An 18,953-nucleotide genomic window follows, 5' to 3' on the forward strand; every position below is an offset into this window, starting at 1 on the left:
CAATTTACATTTTTGAAGAAAATTGAATCCTAAGAAAGGGCCTGATACCAAATTTCTGTCAAATTTAAGCATTTGCACATAATCAGGCTGATAACTTGGATTTTTCGTTAAATTTACTAATTCAAAAGTTTAGCAAAATTGGAGTCAAAATGAAATTTCAAAAATTTTCAATGATAAATAATTCAGTCAAATTTATTTACCATCAAAAACTATTTTCCTAAAAAAATGTATTTTTGCTAAACAACTGCACAAAATATGGTAAAAACGATTCTTTTTATTCTTGACAATAAATTTTGGAACTATAACAAAATTCTATACTACTTTTTGAAGTATTATCGAATTATAGTATGAAAATTAAAAATCATTCTTTTACAACTTTATAACATTTCATGAAAATATTTTTAATTCATATATGTGTTCATTTATAAATTTTTTATATGTTTACCTATATGTTAAGCATGCATATTTTTTCGTGGGGGAATCAAACACGCATTCGATCATTAACATATGTTATTTTTATGAATATTCTATTTAATTGGTTCTCGAATATTTTTAAAGTTATACTAATAAACTATTTCAGTGGAATTCACTGTTTAATTCAAGAATTCACGAGTATATATTTGAAATATGAATAAAATTAAAAAAATTTTAATTGCGAGTAAGATATTCAAGCAATTTTATTTGCATCGTTGTATACGAAAAATAAAATTAGTGCTATACATATGTACTAAGATAAATCGTGTAAATAAATAGTCAAACGTCGATGCGAATTCATCGCATTTATCCTATCGAAAAATATTATTAATTTTGTAAGTTAGTAATCTTTAAATATAATTATTATTATTATTTTTTTGAGATTTATTTTTAATTATTATTTCAAGTGCATTGTATAATATTCATTTATTTATTAACTTTACGGTTATTAATTACGACATTAATATAATATATTTGTTTAAAAATCTTGTAAAGCAAATGTAATTATCATGAAAAATATAAATTATTAATATTCTTAAGAGCTATAACGGATATAAAGTATAGCGGCTTTATAGTTAAAAAACTAAAATGATAATGTGAACTAAGAGTTTAGTATCCTTTGTTCCCTGTTATATTCTTAATCAAACTCCGATACATATTTAGCATCACACGCATGTACTATAAATATAAGGATAAAATGTTCAGTTGTTATTGATATAAACAAAAAATTTTGTAAATAATAATATATATAATATACTTTAATTTACTTCTAAATTATAAACATGAACATTAATAAATAAGCAACATTAATAATAATAAATAAAAAATATTAAGTAATAAAAAACGCGAGTATACTTCGACATTGTGATATTAAAGGAGGGCTGGTATTTTTTTTTTAAACCAGCCGATATTCCGTTACGGTATTACAATTTTTAAGAATGAAAAATATTTAAAATGTAATGCAAGACGAATAAGTTGAGTGGTTGATATTCATAATCGATACCGTCATTGAAGATTGATTATTCTAGGTACGAATTTACTGATATATTTACATAAAAATAATCAATTACTGTTTTATGTTGTTATGATTATTATTAATATTATTTTATTTTTTTTAGCGTAAATTTAAGCAGTTGTCAATTTATTATTATTCATAATTCATAACGAATGTATACGATTTTAAATGTACAAAATGAATGGTAAAAGGATGCGATATTATTTACTTCATATATTTGTAATAAACACAATTGTTATTTTTTGGTAATTATTTAAAAGTAGAATTAACTCTACCTTCACCCATGAAAAACAGAAAATTTACCTTTTTTTATTTTTACAGCATAATTATGATAAAAATCTAAAATTTCAATGCTGTTTTTGCTTCGTAAATATATTTGTCAAAAAAAAAAAAAAAAAAAAGTATACACTCTCAAAAAAAATATCACCTTTTAAAATTATTACAACCAAAAAGAGGGTGGATTGTACTTCCAAATAATTACTCAATTTTTTATTATTTATAAAGTAATATTTATGTATTTATCAATCATCATCAGGGTATTTCAAAATTTACGATTAATAATTATAAAACACTGTTAATATGTGCAATCATTAAACCATAATTGTTATTATTTTTATTTAAATGTATTATTTGAAAAATTAAATTAAAATAGATTTAATACTATTATTATTTTGTTTATAACTGCTAAAAAGATAAATAAATAAATGAATTATAATTTTTATGGTTGTATATTTGTGTATAGAGTAGTAAGTAAGTATATAAAATATAAAAATGATAATTAAATTAAAAATTTTTGACATTATCGTATTGTAGTTTGTGTATGTAACTCTTTAGCGTAATTATGATTATTAATTAAATGTAGAAAGTAATGAAGTTATCTAAAAGTCACTGGAAATTATTTTGTAAGCAAAAAAATTAGTGACTTTTATGATGTTTTATTTTATAATTTTCACTTATCTTCATAGCTAATAATTTGAATGAAAAACAAAGTACTAATCTACAAGTAAATAAACAAAATTAAAAAGTTTAATTTTTTTATTGAAAATATATGTTTATTACAGATTTAATTCAAAACCCTCATTAATGGTTATTAATACTCAAGTAAATTCATTAATTGACAAAATAATTGTTTTTAACACAGAGTTTAGAAATAAATATAATATAATTATTATTTAATATTGATAATGGAATGTTGTAAAGTACCCGCGGGTAATAAGGCTTGTCGAGTAATAAGGCCTAAGTGATAGAAATGCTATTTAAAATAACCGCTTCCGCTAGACTTCCCTAAGTAGAAGCATCTATCTTAGAAATGTCGCTACAAGTTTATAGAGTCCTGATACAACGTTCCTTGTCTTCTATATTTCATCATCCGTCATATGCTAAAGTAGCGCAGAAGAATTCCTAAAAAACGATTTGAGTAAATGGTAAATACTTTTTATAATTTTGTATTTAATAATTTAAAATCATTGTTCTAATTTTTATCAACATCTTAAAAAGTATTGTTGCTCAATTTAAGTGATGATTGATCTCTAATACCAATTTTATCAAGGATAGTATAACTATTTCCAGTATGAATAACCCACAGGCCTTATTACCCTACCGTAGTAAAATAAGGCCTATTCGCAAGGTTTTTGAAAAAATTTAATTTTGAGTTTGTTTATGGTGAAAATTACCATTACTCCATTATATTTTATGGCTAATGTATTAATTTAAAAATTAATGATACATTGCAATAATTAAATGCAATATTTTCTATTTTTTTCAAAATCTCCCTTAGCTAGGCCTTATTACCCGCCGGTACCTTATTTTGTTAATTCGATATGTAAGGTAAAACGTTTTATTATAATCAATATTATTTCATCGTTAGGAACTAATAATTAATTTATTATAGTCCAATATCAACGACTAGAAACTAAAGACTAGATATTTCAGACTCGATTATAACTTTATGCAAACATTTAAGAAAAATTACTTAATTTATGAAAAACTTTTTCTTCAAAATTTTTAATATTATTCAGAATATGTCGAAGTAAATTTTTTTTTTAAGATATTTTGCTATTTTTTTATAAATAAATTAATTATTGAATCAAGAATAAAAATGAAAAAAAAAAAAAAACGAAATGATTTTAGCTGAAGGGAATATTTTTGGGATATAAAAATTTGATTGTATTGACGGAAGATAATATATTTTAAATCGAAAATTTTGAATTTTTTTTAAGCTAAGAAAATTAGTTCCAAGTTAAAAAATTTTCGGAGCAAAACAACTATTTTCTTCAAAATAGGTTTTTTAGATCAAGATTATTCCTTTTAAACCAAGATAGTTTTTCTATCAATTTGCAAAAAGTCTCAAATATTATGTTCTAAATTAATTAACTCAAGAAAACTTCCGCTAAAAAAATTTGATTACATGGACTAAAGATAATATGCTATTAAATCAAGTAACCATGTTATCGACTGGAAGTAACAATATTCTTACCCAAGAATGTAGAAACCAAGAGAATAAATTATTAAAAAATAATTTTCTCACTTTAAAATAAGTTTTCATGAATCAAGTTAACTTTTCTACCAGTATATTTGAATCAATATTTCGATGGTTAGAACATAAATAATTTTTTTAAAAATACAGTAAATGTCACATCGCAGTTTATGTTATTTATAAAGGAAATACTTTTTTTTTTGTCGTACTGTACTCAGTAAAATTATATAATAAGGTTATCTTCCACATGTTCATCATCTGTTGTTTCGGGTTCTGTATTCAATTTACTGAAGTCACGTGTACTTGGTCTTTTGTCGAAAATTCGAAAATTTTTATTTTGCCTAGTATTTAGTAAACTTGATAATTTAAAATTATCTTTACTGTCATTTGCCCAGTAACCTCTTTTACGAACAGACAACAAGCATCCTGTTTTGAAAAATAAAATCTGTTATTATTTTAAGAACATTTATTATATCATTTCCGGGTAGTGATAAAACATAAAAAAAAAAAAATAATTTTTAAAAATAATAAAAGGAACTCAATTATTTATTGTGCTTCAAATAAATAAATAGTACATCACAATTTCAATAAGTTAATTCTTTAATTGAATAGCTACAAGTAAAAAAAAACGAAATAATTAAATTAAAAATGAATATGATCAATAAATAAACACAAATTCGCAACAAAAACTGTACTCTACACCTAGGAACTACAGATAGGGGAGAAGGGGGTCAATTGAACCAAAAAAAGTTTAGTAATTTTTTACTATTCGAATTAAAACTAAATAATAGTTGTTTTTTCTTGGAATAATAGTTTATTATCTCTACTATCATTATTAATACATAAATTATTAATTTATTATTAATTTATCCAAACGCGTTGAATGGTTCAATTGACTTCCGCTCGGGAGCAATTGAACCAATGCTTGGGGTCAATTGAACCAATAATATTTAAAACTCAATCCCGAACTTTTAATAAATAATATATTAATTGTTACTTGCTAATGTTACTGTTGTATATTTTTAATGAACAGATATTATATTAAATAAATTAAAAATAATTTTCATTATATATTCAGTTTATCAAATTGTTAGGTTATTTCTCTGAGTTTCTTCACGTAGAGTCAAGATGCGCGCGCATGTCCCATGTTTCTCCGTATGGTTCAATCGTCCCCGGGACTGCTAGTTCAATTGACCCCATATAATTTTATAACAATTAATAGTAAATAATAAATAAATAAACTATTATATCACTATAAACTAGGGTGTGCCAAAATGTAACTTCCGTGAAAATTCCGGCCAAATTTTGAATTTTCAGCGGAAATGCCAAACTAAACTCCTGTTAAAAAATTCTATGAAAATCAAATTTATCATCTCACCTTAAAATATCTCAGGAAATGCTCAGACACATCTCCTGTTAAAAGTGGAACTCAAAATTGCAATTTTAAAAGGTTCTTCACGGAAGTTACATTTTGGCACACCCTACTATAAACAAATTTAAGGATTATAAAGTATGTATACACAACGACTACAATTCAAACTTTATCAATTAATTTAAAAATTGAAATATTATTAAACAATTTGTCACCAGCCAAAAAAAAAGTTTGCATGCCTAAAAATAAAAAAAATATCAATTTTTCAAAATTGATTAATCCGAATGATTTCAAATTTTGATCATATCCGAGTTTAAGGGGGGAGACTCATGTAAAATTTTCAAAAAATCGATTTTTTTTTTTTCGATATTCTGAAAGTATACTATGTTGAGCGTGTACTGACGAGCCGGAAAAAAAAAATCTCGAATATTTACAAAGTTATGGCTAATACAGTGGAGCGGGTCGGAGTACGTATTGTCAAGTAACGAGCCAGGTAGTCGGGGCGCTTGAAAAGGACCTTTCTATTATAATACCTAGAAATATTTATTTTGTTCAACTACCAAGAATCCCTTTTAGTATATATATATACATACTTTTACATTCCTGCACACGTGTAACATTAGTACACGAATAACCGTTAGTATAGAAATATATTTAGTTTAGCTGGAGATTTCTTCGTGTTCAGTCGATTTTTAAAAGCAAAAATGCCGAATTATAAAAAGGCACACGTGGCAATATTGCACGAAATATCTCCAAAAAACGAAGTTATCAGGGTAATCAGTTCACCAATAAAGAAGGTGAAAATTTCGAAGCCAATACAAGCCACAATGAGAGTGCCAGTGGCAAAAAACTCCATACCCGTGATAGTGAAGAAATTATAACAAATCCTTTACACGGGTACAGGATAATTGAATTTTTTACGGTGTTCACAGCTTTGTCGGAAATTGTGAAGTGCTCGGTGTGTAATCAGAAGATAAAATTCAGTGAGTGTGGTTCCAGAGGTCTTGGTTTTAAAATTGTTATCACATGTCCATGTGGTAATAAAATAATCAATTCAGGTCCTTTCATTCACAACGGATTTGAAATAAACCGGAGAATAGTGTTTATCATGAGACTTTTGGGTGTTGGAAGAGAAGGAATAAATGTATTTTGTAACCTGATGGATCTATGCACTGGTTTGAGTAAAAGTTGTTACGCTAACATTGTGGAACACATTTATAATACAGTGAAATTATCATTTGAATTTCTATCGCAGAAGGCAGTGAAAGAAGAGATGGAAAAAATGTTGAGCAAGGAAGAGAAAAAATATTTTAAAAGTATCTGGAGATGGTACTTGAAAAAACGTGGTTTCAAATCAAAGTACGGTGTTGCAACGCTCATAGGATATTATTCAGGGAAAGTTATTGATTTGAAAACAAAAAGTAGTTACTGTCAAGGCTGTGTTTACTGGAAGAACAAGACTCATACAGAAGAATTCCGTAAGTGGAGTGAGTATCATGAGGATGAGTGTCAACAAAATCACGAAGGTTCGTCAGGAAAGATGGAAGTCGATGCCATGAAAGAAATGTTCTCGACTTCAGAAGAAAAATTTGGAGTAAAATATGGTAACTACATTGGTGACGGAGATTCTAAGACATTCAAGGCTATTCTAGATTTAGAACCTTACGGTAATGAGTTACCAGTAGTGAAGAGTGAATGTATTGGTCATGTAGAAAAAGAATGGGCTCTCGACTTAGAAATGTAAGAAAAAAAAAAAACTTTCGGGGAGAGGAAAACTAACTGATAAAGTGGTAAAAAAATTAACAAAATATTATGGTTTAAGTATTCAGAGAAATGTTAACAGTGTTGAAAATATGAAAAAAGCCATAATGGCTACTTATGATCATATTTTTTCCACTACAGAAAATCCCCAACATGATAACTGCCCTGAAGGCGTTGATAGCTGGTGCAAATGGCAGAAGGCTATTGCTCTAAATCGAGATCCTCGAGAGGAAAATTTAGCTCCATTACTTGGTGAAGATTTAAAACAGCATCTTTTACCAATATATCAAGATTTCTCCAAAGATGATTTACTTGAGCGATGCCTTGGTGGTCATACGCAGAACGCGAACGAAAGTTTTAACGCTACAGTTTGGCGATTATCCCCAAAACACCTGCATTCCGGACTAAAAGTAGTCGAAATTTCAGCTTACATTGCTGCTGGGATATTTAATGAAGGTTATACTTCCATATTAAGAATAATGAACCTTCTGAATCTGAATATTGGCACTTATGCTAAGATATTTGCGGATAGTACAGACGAAGAGCGAATAACCCGACAGAATCGTAAAAGCCTTTCAGAGACCAAAGAAGCTCGTTCAGCTCGCAGACAACATCAAATAGATGAAAATCAACTTTTTGAGGAGGCAGAAGGACTGTTATATGGACCTGGAATTGCAAATTAGTCGGTAAGTAATTAATAATTCAGTAAAACTACTCATTTTCCTGTACTGAAACTTTAAACGCGATTATCTCGAAACTACTTTTTGAAAAACTGCTCGTGTTGTAGCTCAAAAAATTATTGACCGATTTGTTTGAAATTTGGTGAGGCTTTTCTCTACATTACTACCGGAAGGATAAACCTGAAACTTCAGGTATTTCTGATTGATTACTAATTTTTTTGGGGGTAAAAGGATAAAAAAATAGCCCAAAATCGTAACTTTTTTAAGGCTGATTTTATATTGGATTTTATCCTTTTTTTTTAATTTTAAAGGTTTATCCTTTCCGTTTATATCTCCTGAAAAAAAAAAATTTTTTTTTTTTTGTTTCAGATCAACGGTTCATGAGTGACAAATAGAGCAGTTTCGGACCTCGCGTCGGAGGCAGCCTACAAGACATCATGCTGAGCCGCCATTTTGTATTAAAAAAAAAAAAAAAATGTTTTTTTATAATCTTAAAATGTTTAATAAAGTTGTGTTAAAAATTCGAAACAATGAAATTATTTTATCACTGTAAAAAAAAATGTTAAAAAATGACCGATTTCGGGGCATTTACATGAGTCTCCCCCCTTAACACATTAGAATCTAATTCTAAGACCATGCAACGTTTTTTAAATTTTTTCGATTTTTTAATTCGAATGGTTCAATTTACCCCTTTCTCTCCTACAATTAAATTATTCAAAAATTTATTATTGATAATCACTGCGTGCAACTACAAGCTGATAAGCACAGAACATAATAAATATTTTAAATTGTATAATTACAATTAATTTGACGATAAAAGCAAAAAAAAAATATACAATTATGTAAAGTCGAAATTGTTATCTATCGACGACCAGCTTTGTGAACTCAACACTACCTTGATCCAATTGAGAAAAGTTACCTCTTTTTTGACATCTCGCTACAACTGCCGCAACGCCTACGCAAAGACCAATAAAAATCATCACACTGACGATAATCGTCAATATTAGTATCGATAAACTCATGTGAGTCGACAGTTTGTCACTTAAATTATCACTAGTCAGAGGAACAAAGTTATGGTGACCTGTTGCTGCTGAATCTGCAGATTTTGTGATTTGCGATGAATTGATTCTAACTGAACGATTCGGATGAATATCTGCAATCAATAGTTTATTATTTTATTGGTTTAAAATATATATGTATTCAGATAAAAATCTCTTCCCAAATATAATCAATAATTATAAATAATTAATTAGCATTTCACTTTAATACTTATTAAAATTACAGTTTTTAATATCCTGCATTGTCATTTTAGTAGATTAAACGATTTAATATTTTATTTCAACTCTTCATGATTCGCAATTGTGGATAAAATAATTATAAATAATTAATATATCGAACAATCTAATTTTACAACGATTTAATTTAATTATTATCACTATGAGTACTGAATAAATTATGAATTCGATTTAATTCGATTCTGATGAAGTGAGTGTGACCTGTACTTTGAGAATTTTATGTACTACAATTATTAAAACTTAATTAGATGATAAAGTTAGAAAGTTTTTTATTTCTAACATTATGGTATGTATAATTTATAATTATTTAATTTTTTATTAGTTTTAAAATTAAAAAGATTTTATTTTCAGATATTAGTGATGTAATCAATTTCGAATCGAATGAAAGAACAAAAAATTATTTTATACCTCTTTTTGACATAAAACTTCAACATAAATTAGTATATTTATTGGACGGGTATTCTGTTCTAAAAACCTTTTTTTTCTTACCGAATAACAAAAAACATATATTTCTAACATATTTTCTTATAAATTTTTCAATTGTCTTATAATTTGATAACATAATTTCTTTTTTTCATTCTTATAATTTTTGTCGTATAACAAATATCTTTCAATTCAACTACAGACAAAAAAAGACCATGCGGCAACTGAAATGGAAATAGATTTCATGGTGAATTGAACAACTACGGGAGTCGTAAACACATATGTGTATGTTGAGTTCATCGTAAAAGCACTAAATTAACAAGCATACATCAAAAGTAATTAGTAATCAATGAAGACCCCAATTTTGATCGCTGTATATTTCAATATGACTAAAATAATCATTTTGTAATCATCTATAATGATTTTGCCTTTTAACAAATCAATCAATCGATCAGCTAAGAAAATTAAATTCAAAATTAACGACTTTCCAATTTTTTTTTTAATTTTCAGTTTGTTTAACAGGAACTCAAAAATTCAAAAAATAATAAGTATGAAATTCACGCTTGTAGATTAAAATACCTTTTTGGAAAATGAACAATTTAACTTAATAAAGAGGATTTTTTAAAGAGAATATTTATCAATAATTTGTTTAAAACAACATTAATTCTTTTTATGTAATATAAATTATTATAAGTTCCATAATAACATCGGAGAAGAAGATAGATCAAATTTGTAATAAAGTCTCCGATTTTTAAAAATCGTATTATAAGTACCAATAGCTAGATACACTCAAAATACAACATAAAATTAAATGCTAAAGCAAGAAAAAAATTATCACGGCAAACTCAATAATTATAAATATATGTATAAAAATAAATACCTTGTAAAAATCTGTATACCGCATTACTATTCAATTCAATGATATATATTTCACTGCCATCATCAGAAATAGCAATATCATGTGGTCCAAGCATGTCATTATTAGGACCGAATTGTGCAACAACGTCTCCCGAATTAACATCAATAACAAACCCTCGAATATGAAATTTAGTGTAAGAAAATGGATCTGCTCCATTAACAATATAAAGATGTTGTTTTGCGTAAGCAATACTGTAAATTTTAGTTCCAATAACAGAATTTTTAAATTCTTTGTGGAAGGTTCCATTTTGGGCATAATAACAGAGAATTCTGCCGTGCTCTCGGTCAGCAACATATAAATAATTCATATCATCATCAAGTGCTAATGCATGAGGTACAGAAAATGCGTAAGGTGACATAAAATAATTACTCATAATCAAAGTCCGACCAATAGTTAGTATTCTCTCTCCTCTGCTGTTAAATTTTATAATTCGTGAATTGCAATATCCATCGCTCACGAAAAAATCTCCATTGTTAGCAACAGCAACACCCGTTGGCTTGCAAAATCTTTCGTTATCATTCCCTGGCACAAATGCTTCCCCTAATATTAATGTAGGCTTAATAATACTGTTGTTGAATAAGTTCTGATCGTTAATAGGAGCAGAATTCTCAGGTTCAGTTTTATCTTGGATATTTTTAAAAAACTCCCAATTGTTTTTTATGTCTTTTCCATCAAATTTGAATACTTGATGCAGTCCGACATCCGTTAACCAATAGTTTCCATTATGATCAATAGTTAAACCATGTGGAAGATAAAATATATTTTTACCCCACTCTAATATAACTTTACCACTTTTATTAAATATTATTATTGTGTTGTGTTTGATAGGTCCGTACGCTCGATTAAATTTATTTCCATAGTCAAAAGTATCTTGGCCCCATACTATTTCACGTCTGCTAAAAATAACTATGTTACCGTTTGGATCTAAATCAACACCTGACAGTTGTCCATAGTTCAATTCCGGAGTCCAATTTTTATCCCATTTTATATCTGTAAAATAAAATTTGATTATTCTCTTTGTTTTTTATTTTTATTTCACGGTGCTACGTTATTATAAAACTAAAATAAAATATAAAACGGAATGATTAAAGTCTAACTTTCTTCAGCTGTCAATTTTTATTTTTTTGTCATCTTATATAATAAAGAGCTTCAAAGATTTTGATGACTTTATTTTATATTTTTTTTTTCTTAATATTTTGCTATAAAAAGCAAAAGAAATTTGAAATGCTTTATTAAAAATAAAAACAATGAAATGACGAATTAAAATAATTTTGGAAAGGAAATCGGCTTTCTTGAATTATTAAAATATTAAATATTTTAATTATAATTAAAGTTTATTAGGGGTATCATAAAACTAATAAGAAAAAGAGAAATGTGCAGCAGGCAGATTATTTGAGAATAGTTTTTGGAAAAGACAGTCTTTTTTTTTTTTTCTCTTGCTGGTGTAGTCCAGCTGGCCTTTATGAATATCATGTACAGACAATATGTTTGTTCGGCAATGAGCCGAGTCCTCACAGTCGAAGACAATCGAAAATTAACCTGGCGCATAGCGAAAATTATTCGATTATGGTGGGACTTAAAGCCATGCCTGACCAGTACCTATGGTTCGAAGTCAAGCACTACACGTTAACCGCTCGGCTACAAGTACTGGTTAAAAGACAGTCTTGCTTTGAGATTGAGATCGAACGAACGTCCTGGTGATCGCGAATTCGTTATTTCCTAAGTCTCGGTCTATCGCAAGACATTATTAATATTGTTTGCATTCTAAATTAAGTTAACTTTTTATGAGTTTATCTACTCATTCTTGATAATTGATCTGTAATTGTGAATACTAATTAATTGCAATAATAAAAATGAGTAAATCACAAGATGCTGAATCTCCAACAAAAACTCTTGCTTCTCTGACATATATATATATATATATATATATATATATATATATATATATATATATATATATCCTTGATTATGTTTTCAAAAATTGTTTGAATTTGAATATTTTATGTTAAATGAAGAAAACACTCTGTTACGTTCTCGGAAATTTTAAATTTAATATATGATTATTTTAATTAATTAATTATTATCCGAGGTATTTCGCAACGGAAATACCTCGAGATAAGAGATTTCTGGAACGTCAACACAGTCCAGTAGCCTAAACAGTCTACGTTGTGGGATTCGGACAGCGTTGATGTTCACATAGGGTAACCTGAAATGCAACGTTGCTAAAAAGCATGATAAAAACTCATTGTAATAATTATAAAAAAAACATTCTGTCTCCAGACTTCTTCTGGAACAGTCAGTCCGAGGACTTAGCAGAGGAGCAATCTCTGCTGGTCCGAGGCTGAGCCTGCTAATTCTATATTAATAAATATTTGTTAATTGTTAATCAATGACAATGGATATTTATTAAAACCTCAACCCAGGGTTGAGAGCGCTTATCAGTGTTCCACTCTGGTTCCTTTACCTAGAGCGCCAGCCAGCGTTCAGGTATCCTATCCTCTAAATATCCTAATTATTACCCCCAAGGTGTGAAGCCTATTAGCTATTCCACCCTGGTGAAATCGCCAAGAGCGTTAGCCAGCGTTCAGACACTTTATCCATTACCTACGTGAAGGCAGGTAAATTAAAAGTAAATATTAAATTATTTTATAAATTCAATTTTAAAAAGTACTTCGCGCATAAATCATCGACACGACCCACCTGGAGTCTATTGACATCCTAATGAGGTTAAAATCTGAACTTAAATTATTTAAAATTAATTACCCCAAAATTTGGGAACGTAACACACTCAATTAGTAACAAATGAATAAAAGAGGTCATAAGTTCTGATAATATATGTTACCTGATTCAAATGTAGAACGTTGATTTGTTTGAATAGATTCAGAAATTAATGGCTTATAGGGATATAATTCAGCATCTCTCACTGGTATTTTACTCCAATTGGGATCACTCTCCGCTAGCTCTGGTTCATTATTATCTAAAAGTTCAGCATAGTCATCTGATCCAAATTTAGTATCAGGTAAATGTTTTCGTCTATGCTGAAAATGAAAATTATTTCAATTATTTTTGCATTAGATTGCGGCTTAAATTTTACGAAAAAAATTATCAAACTTTACAAGATAAATTAGTAACAAACATTTTCTGTAAAAAAAAAAATATGAGTGCGAATTTTTAGAAACATCTCATTCACAATAATTTATTTATCGTAAAAATTCTACACTGAGAGAAAAAAATACCATTATTAAGAAAATTTTCTTAACGCAACAATTATTCTTGATAATTATTGAGGATATATTTTCTTGTTTGAATAATTGGTCTAATTGATCAATGTAATTTCAACTTATTTCAAGCAAAGCTATTCGGTCGTTTACCTATTATAAAAAAAAGTGAATATTTTGTAATAAAGGCGGATATTAATATTTTTATATTAAAAACTTGATAAATTTAAATGGTTCACTTCATCAAATTCTGGAGTCAAGAAATTTTTGTTCTGGAAAATAATTTTTCTTTTTCTTAATGTAAAAAAGTGAAATACCTGTTAATTTTAGAAGTATCATAATGAAATAATTTTAAATAAATTAATTTACCTGTAATTCAATAAAATTTTGCAAATCTCCGTTAGCAATAAGTGTAGTTGTTAATAAAATCAATATGCAGCGTAAACTGCCGACTCGAATATACGTCATTTTTACTCCAAAACTTCATTAGTTTTATAATTATTTTAAACTAAATACTTCATTGAAAATCTATAGTTTTGACAATCATGTTTCAACTTTTCACTAAACATTTGCTATTTACATGTGTCAAAATTGCACATATTTTGATTTCAATAAAATATATTTAAAAATAATCCTTTTTCAAAACAATAAATAATAAAGACAGCTGTTTTGCTTTTTCCTTAATAAATAAGATCAAGTGTTAGAATTTTTAGAATTAAGTTACATTAGAACAATGATACTCGGCTTATTACTGAAAAAAAAAAAAAAAAACTATTTTTTACAAAATGCAATTCAGTAAAAAGTTTTATTTCTAATAAAATAGTAAATAATTTAAAAATACACTTGGTGACTGAAAAAGTGACGTATCTAACGAGAGACGCTAAAAACTACTGATAAGTGGCATCATGGCGTTAAAATTTCAGAATTCTATTGTAGCAGCCAGTAAAAATCAATTATTGTGGGCAGCTTCTAATATTCTTCGCAAGATGGCACGTGGAGTCCGCTTCAAAATAGGTATCTTATGTTAAGATAGAAAAAAATTTTAGTGCAGGGTATACCGTTCAGAAGATGACCGATTTATTGCAGTAACTGATATTTTTAATAACAAACATAACAGTTGATTTAAAAATTTAATCAGAATATTTTAATTAAATTCAGAAACAAATTACATGTTTAGTTTAGTTTAGTTTAGTTTATTAATAAATATGCCAATGCTGATGCCAAATGGCAAAGACGAAATATACAAAAGAATATTTACATTATATATATTATTGTGCATTTTAAACTAAATGTAATACATTTCAAGAAAGATTTGAATTTATAAAGAATTAACTAACAATTTTAAGAGTTTATAAAGAATTAACTAAAAAATTTAAGAATCATATAGATGAAAGTAAACACAGCTAAGGGAGTTAGAATTATAAAAAAACAAGAGATTTGACTACTAGTTTAGAATCATACATCAAGATTAAATAAATAATCAAACATCTTGTTTTTGAAAATTTCCAAGCTGGATGATTTCATAATATCCTCTGGAAATTCTTCCCATAATCGTATCACTGTGACAACGAAAGAAAATTCATATTGAAGTTCGGTAGTTTAAAGAGGATATTATTTTTCTTCGCTGCTAGTCGTTCAGAGTGTCTTACATTAAGATCTTCTTGGAATAACTCGCGCAAATAATAGGGTTTACCAATTTCTAATAGTTTATAAAAATAGCAAGAAGCATAATAAATACGACGGCTCTTTATTGACCGCCATCCCAATTTACGTCTATAAGGCGAAACATGTTCATCACGCTTTAAATTAAATATGAAACGAATAACAGCAAACTCGAATTTTATAGCAAATTTTTCATTTAATTCCAGAAATAAATTTTTCTACGCCTTCATAGTTCCCGAGTGCTATGACGTCGTTTAATTATTACATCTGTAACGTGATATCTCTAGCAGAAATGAAATCGAATTTTTAGCCAATAACTGGCTAGTTCAACTAAACTTGATGACTTCTTACAGAAGCGTGGAGTCCATACATTTTAAAATTATTTAACAAAGTAACTAATTATCATAAAAAAATCCTCATTATCATGATAAAAAGTTCTCGTGTTGCATTACATCTTAATTATGGAAATTGTTTCTAAACAAAAATAAAATAAACAATTTTTTCGGATCCATAAGAAAATTAATTTAACCCATATATTTGTCGAGCTAATTATAAATTAAATCGTATTCATCCCTATGATAGCAGCTTTTTAACTCGCTACTATGTAGATTGATAATTTAAAAAAACAATTATTTTTAGTTGACATTGACCCGGACGTTTGTTGCGTTTTTTAGGGTATTCCTTTAGGCAAAATTTTAGCAGTGACATGAACCAATTAGTTTAAATGATTGTTCCAACTTCCGTGCCGTAGTTATCACACATTAAAAAATTTTTCGTCATTTTGTGTAGTAAGTAAAAATTATAATGTTGACTGTATCACAGTTTAGTGTGTTGATTTAACACAATCGTTTGTGACGTTCAATCGATTCGTTTTTCATCAGAAAAAAAAATTATTCGATATTTTAGTAACAATTATTCAGTGTTACACTAACACAAAGCTCTATTATTTTTAACACAGAGCTGTATTACTCTATCGTTATAAACAGATTGTGTTGAATTAACACTAAGTTTGTGTAAAAAAAGTCATCAACAAAAATTTTTTTATTGAATTTGACAAGAAATTTTTTACTGTGCATAATCAAAAAAATTTATCTATCTTAAAAAACCTGATTAAATTATGAAACCAAATTAATGGAGTTATTTCAATGTTATTAGATCAGTTTACGAGATATCAGACCACAATAATAATGGATCGAAAAATGAAACATTAATTTTGAAATCCGGGAGCTCAAAAATGAATGTTTATTTATAGTACCTTCAGTCGCAGCTTGAAGGAAATGAAAAGTCTCAGAAATGGCCTGCCGAGCCAATAATCGATTTTCAGATTTTTATCGTGATGTAAAAACAAAACTTGATCGTTTGTGAGAATCAATCTAACGGGTTAAACTTATTAATAAAATTTATCATAAACTTCCATCTAAACAATATTTTTTCCTATTTCTCATAGACGCGTTTTTTAATATGATTGATAACTTGTATACATTATACAGCTGTAGTGTGCATATTAATATAGAAATTGTGTCCACATTAAGATAAATGGAAAATATTGTTCAGACAAGGATTTTTAAGCAAGAAAAATCTGTTGAAATAACTTATTTGACTTACTAATTTCTTTATAAAAAAATATCAATAATGTCTTATTTCGCTGTATACAAACAAATTGCGTTACTAATGCCAAAAAGGCGCATCTCAACATCTACGCCCTTACAGCTCTGCAGAACCAAAAGCGCGTATAAAAAAATTTTTTTTCCAACTAACTTCAAAATGTTTACAATTTTTAAATCTGTAAGAAAAGTGAATGAAAAAAATTTTTTGTATACGCCCTTTCAGCTCTAAGACAAAAAAAATTCTAAAGCCAAAAGGGCGTATCATTTTTTTTTAATCATAATTAATCGTTAGCCTTAAAAAAAAAAAGAAAAGTTATAACACTGGTAAAAATAATGACTCTTCTACTCATTTTATTTGGAGAAATTATATATTTGATTAAAGAAGAAACTAAAATATCAATTTAGCTAGGCACTACTCCGATGCCGTCTCCATTATCATTATCTTTTGCTTCTGAAAGTAAAAAATAATAAATATATATTGCTTGTAAATCTAATAAACTTTAAAAATTACTTTAATCTAATATGATTTTGTAATTTGTACAATTTTTTTTTCATTCACTTTTCTTACAGATCTGAATGTTATAAACATTTTTAAATTAGTTAGAGTGAAAAAAAAATTTTTTATACACCCTTTGTGATAATTTTTTTTTTTTAAAAACAATTACGTTCATGTGATTCAGAGTTAACTAGTTATTAATGAAGCCGGAAACATTTCAATTCTATATTTTCAGTAGTTACTAAGTTAGAAGTTTTCAAAACTTTATATTGAAAAAGTTTAGGAAGATGTCTTCAATATTTATGTCAATTAAATACATTTAAGGTACTATATTTAAAATAACCCATTTTTAGAAACTTAGTATTCAACTAAGATCCTACAATAAAAGCCAATAATGGAAGTAATACTAAAAATAATTTAAAATAAATCAAAAATAAAAGTCTAAAAAACGATTGGTCAGATAAAAGGCTTCTTACTTTTTTCTGTTATTAAATTTGTAAAGTTTGAATTTTTTTTTTGCTTAAATTTCAAATATTTTAAATCGGAATAAGTATGGCAGATTTGGTCTGATGGTAAAAAATATGAGAGAAATATGACCAGATAAGAAAATTTTCCACGAATATAATTTTTGTTAGCTTAAGTATGTAGTAATTATAGCTTAATTAATTCTGATGATTATCTAACGCATGCTTTAATTTTAAATAGATTATAAAAATATTTTTTTGAATTCTAATGAATTAATGCATAGTAAAAGGATACTGGGATCAGAGTGACTTAAAAATTTTAAATTTAGATTTTTAGAACATTCAAATGTGAAGTTCATGGATAGTTCGATATAAAAAAAAACTACAACCGTTATTTTTTAAATCTTCCGTTGGGGATATCTCTCGGTTAATGGCCAATAAATATCCCGTATCTTTAAATGAATTTACCTATACATATACTTTTTACAGAAATTAAAACTTGATGAAAACTCGAACTGACGAAATTTTTAGATACATCAAAACGTGAGTTGCGAGTTGTGAAGAAGATGAAATTGCAAATAAAATAATATAGAGTCTAGTTTTTTAAACGCTTCACACATAAAAATAAAAGAAGGAATTCTCGAATTTAATGATCAACTCAAAAGCTGAAAAATGTCAACTTTTACTTCGAAAATTATCTGATAGATCCATTAATTTGTTTGACAGTTATTGGTGACAAATACATTGTAAAATAAATGTATTTCTTAATCTCGTAAAATATTAGATAACCTGCTGGTTCGATAAGTTTAAGAATTTAATCTGCTTTCAGATTTAACAAGCTCTTACGATTGTTGTGAATTATCTGAATCAGGGAACATGTTGAAAAGATAAAATTGAGTTTTCTCAAACTAAACTCTGTTGAGAAGATTTTCGAATAGAAAGATTTTGAGGTCAAACAACTCATGAGTCTAGTTCGTCTAGAACGTCAACGAGCTCTTCGGGTTCTCTATACATAACAGAAAGTGGATATTTCAGGATATAAAGAGCTTTATACATACTCAAACGTTTTGCAGTTTTCTCAGTATATTAAT

The 18,953-nt window shown here is 27.4% G+C and overlaps 2 protein-coding genes across 4 annotated transcripts; one reads left to right on the plus strand and one right to left on the minus strand.

Moving 5' to 3' along the window:
• Positions 1-2,506: 2,506 nt before the first annotated feature.
• On the minus strand, positions 2,507-14,521 carry LOC141527302 (peptidyl-alpha-hydroxyglycine alpha-amidating lyase 1). The gene is made up of 6 exons (XM_074242710.1): positions 14,475-14,521; positions 14,003-14,384; positions 13,258-13,453; positions 10,377-11,405; positions 8,698-8,931; positions 2,507-4,391 (listed from the first exon to the last, which is right to left on the minus strand). The coding sequence occupies exons 2-6, from the start codon at positions 14,099-14,101 to the stop codon at positions 4,189-4,191; spliced, it is 1,761 nt and encodes a 586-aa protein (XP_074098811.1). The 5' UTR covers positions 14,102-14,384; positions 14,475-14,521; the 3' UTR covers positions 2,507-4,188.
• On the plus strand, positions 6,679-8,614 carry LOC141527303 (uncharacterized). Of its 3 annotated transcripts, XR_012479178.1 has the most exons (3): positions 6,679-7,784; positions 7,886-7,970; positions 8,148-8,614. XR_012479178.1 is itself a non-coding variant. In XM_074242711.1 (2 exons), exon 1 carries the CDS (start codon positions 7,191-7,193, stop codon positions 7,779-7,781), a length of 591 nt encoding a protein of 196 aa, XP_074098812.1. In that variant the 5' UTR covers positions 6,679-7,190; the 3' UTR covers positions 7,782-7,784; positions 8,148-8,614. The 3 variants fall into 3 exon arrangements, 1 of the variants encoding a protein (XP_074098812.1); XR_012479177.1 differs by having other exon boundaries at positions 6,679-7,970; XM_074242711.1 differs by lacking the exon at positions 7,886-7,970.
• Positions 14,522-18,953: the final 4,432 nt, after the last annotated feature.

This window comes from Cotesia typhae, unplaced genomic scaffold, assembly GCF_013202065.1.
Source record: "Cotesia typhae breed Kobodo isofemale line unplaced genomic scaffold, CoteBio_Ctyphae contig_4, whole genome shotgun sequence".
In the NCBI taxonomy this organism is placed as follows: Eukaryota; Metazoa; Arthropoda; class Insecta; order Hymenoptera; family Braconidae; genus Cotesia; species Cotesia typhae.

Coding starts and splice junctions, on each gene's coding strand:
- LOC141527303 (XM_074242711.1), top strand. CDS start 7,191: ATGAAAAAAGCCATAATGGCTACTTATGATCATATTTTTTCCACTACA.
- LOC141527302 (XM_074242710.1), bottom strand. CDS start 14,101: ATGACGTATATTCGAGTCGGCAGTTTACGCTGCATATTGATTTTATTA. Junction 13,454..14,002: donor AAAATTTTATTGAATTACAG/GTAAATTAATTT, acceptor TTTCATTTTCAG/CATAGACGAAAACATTTACC. Junction 8,932..10,376: donor GGTATACAGATTTTTACAAG/GTATTTATTTTT, acceptor TATTGATTGCAG/ATATTCATCCGAATCGTTCA.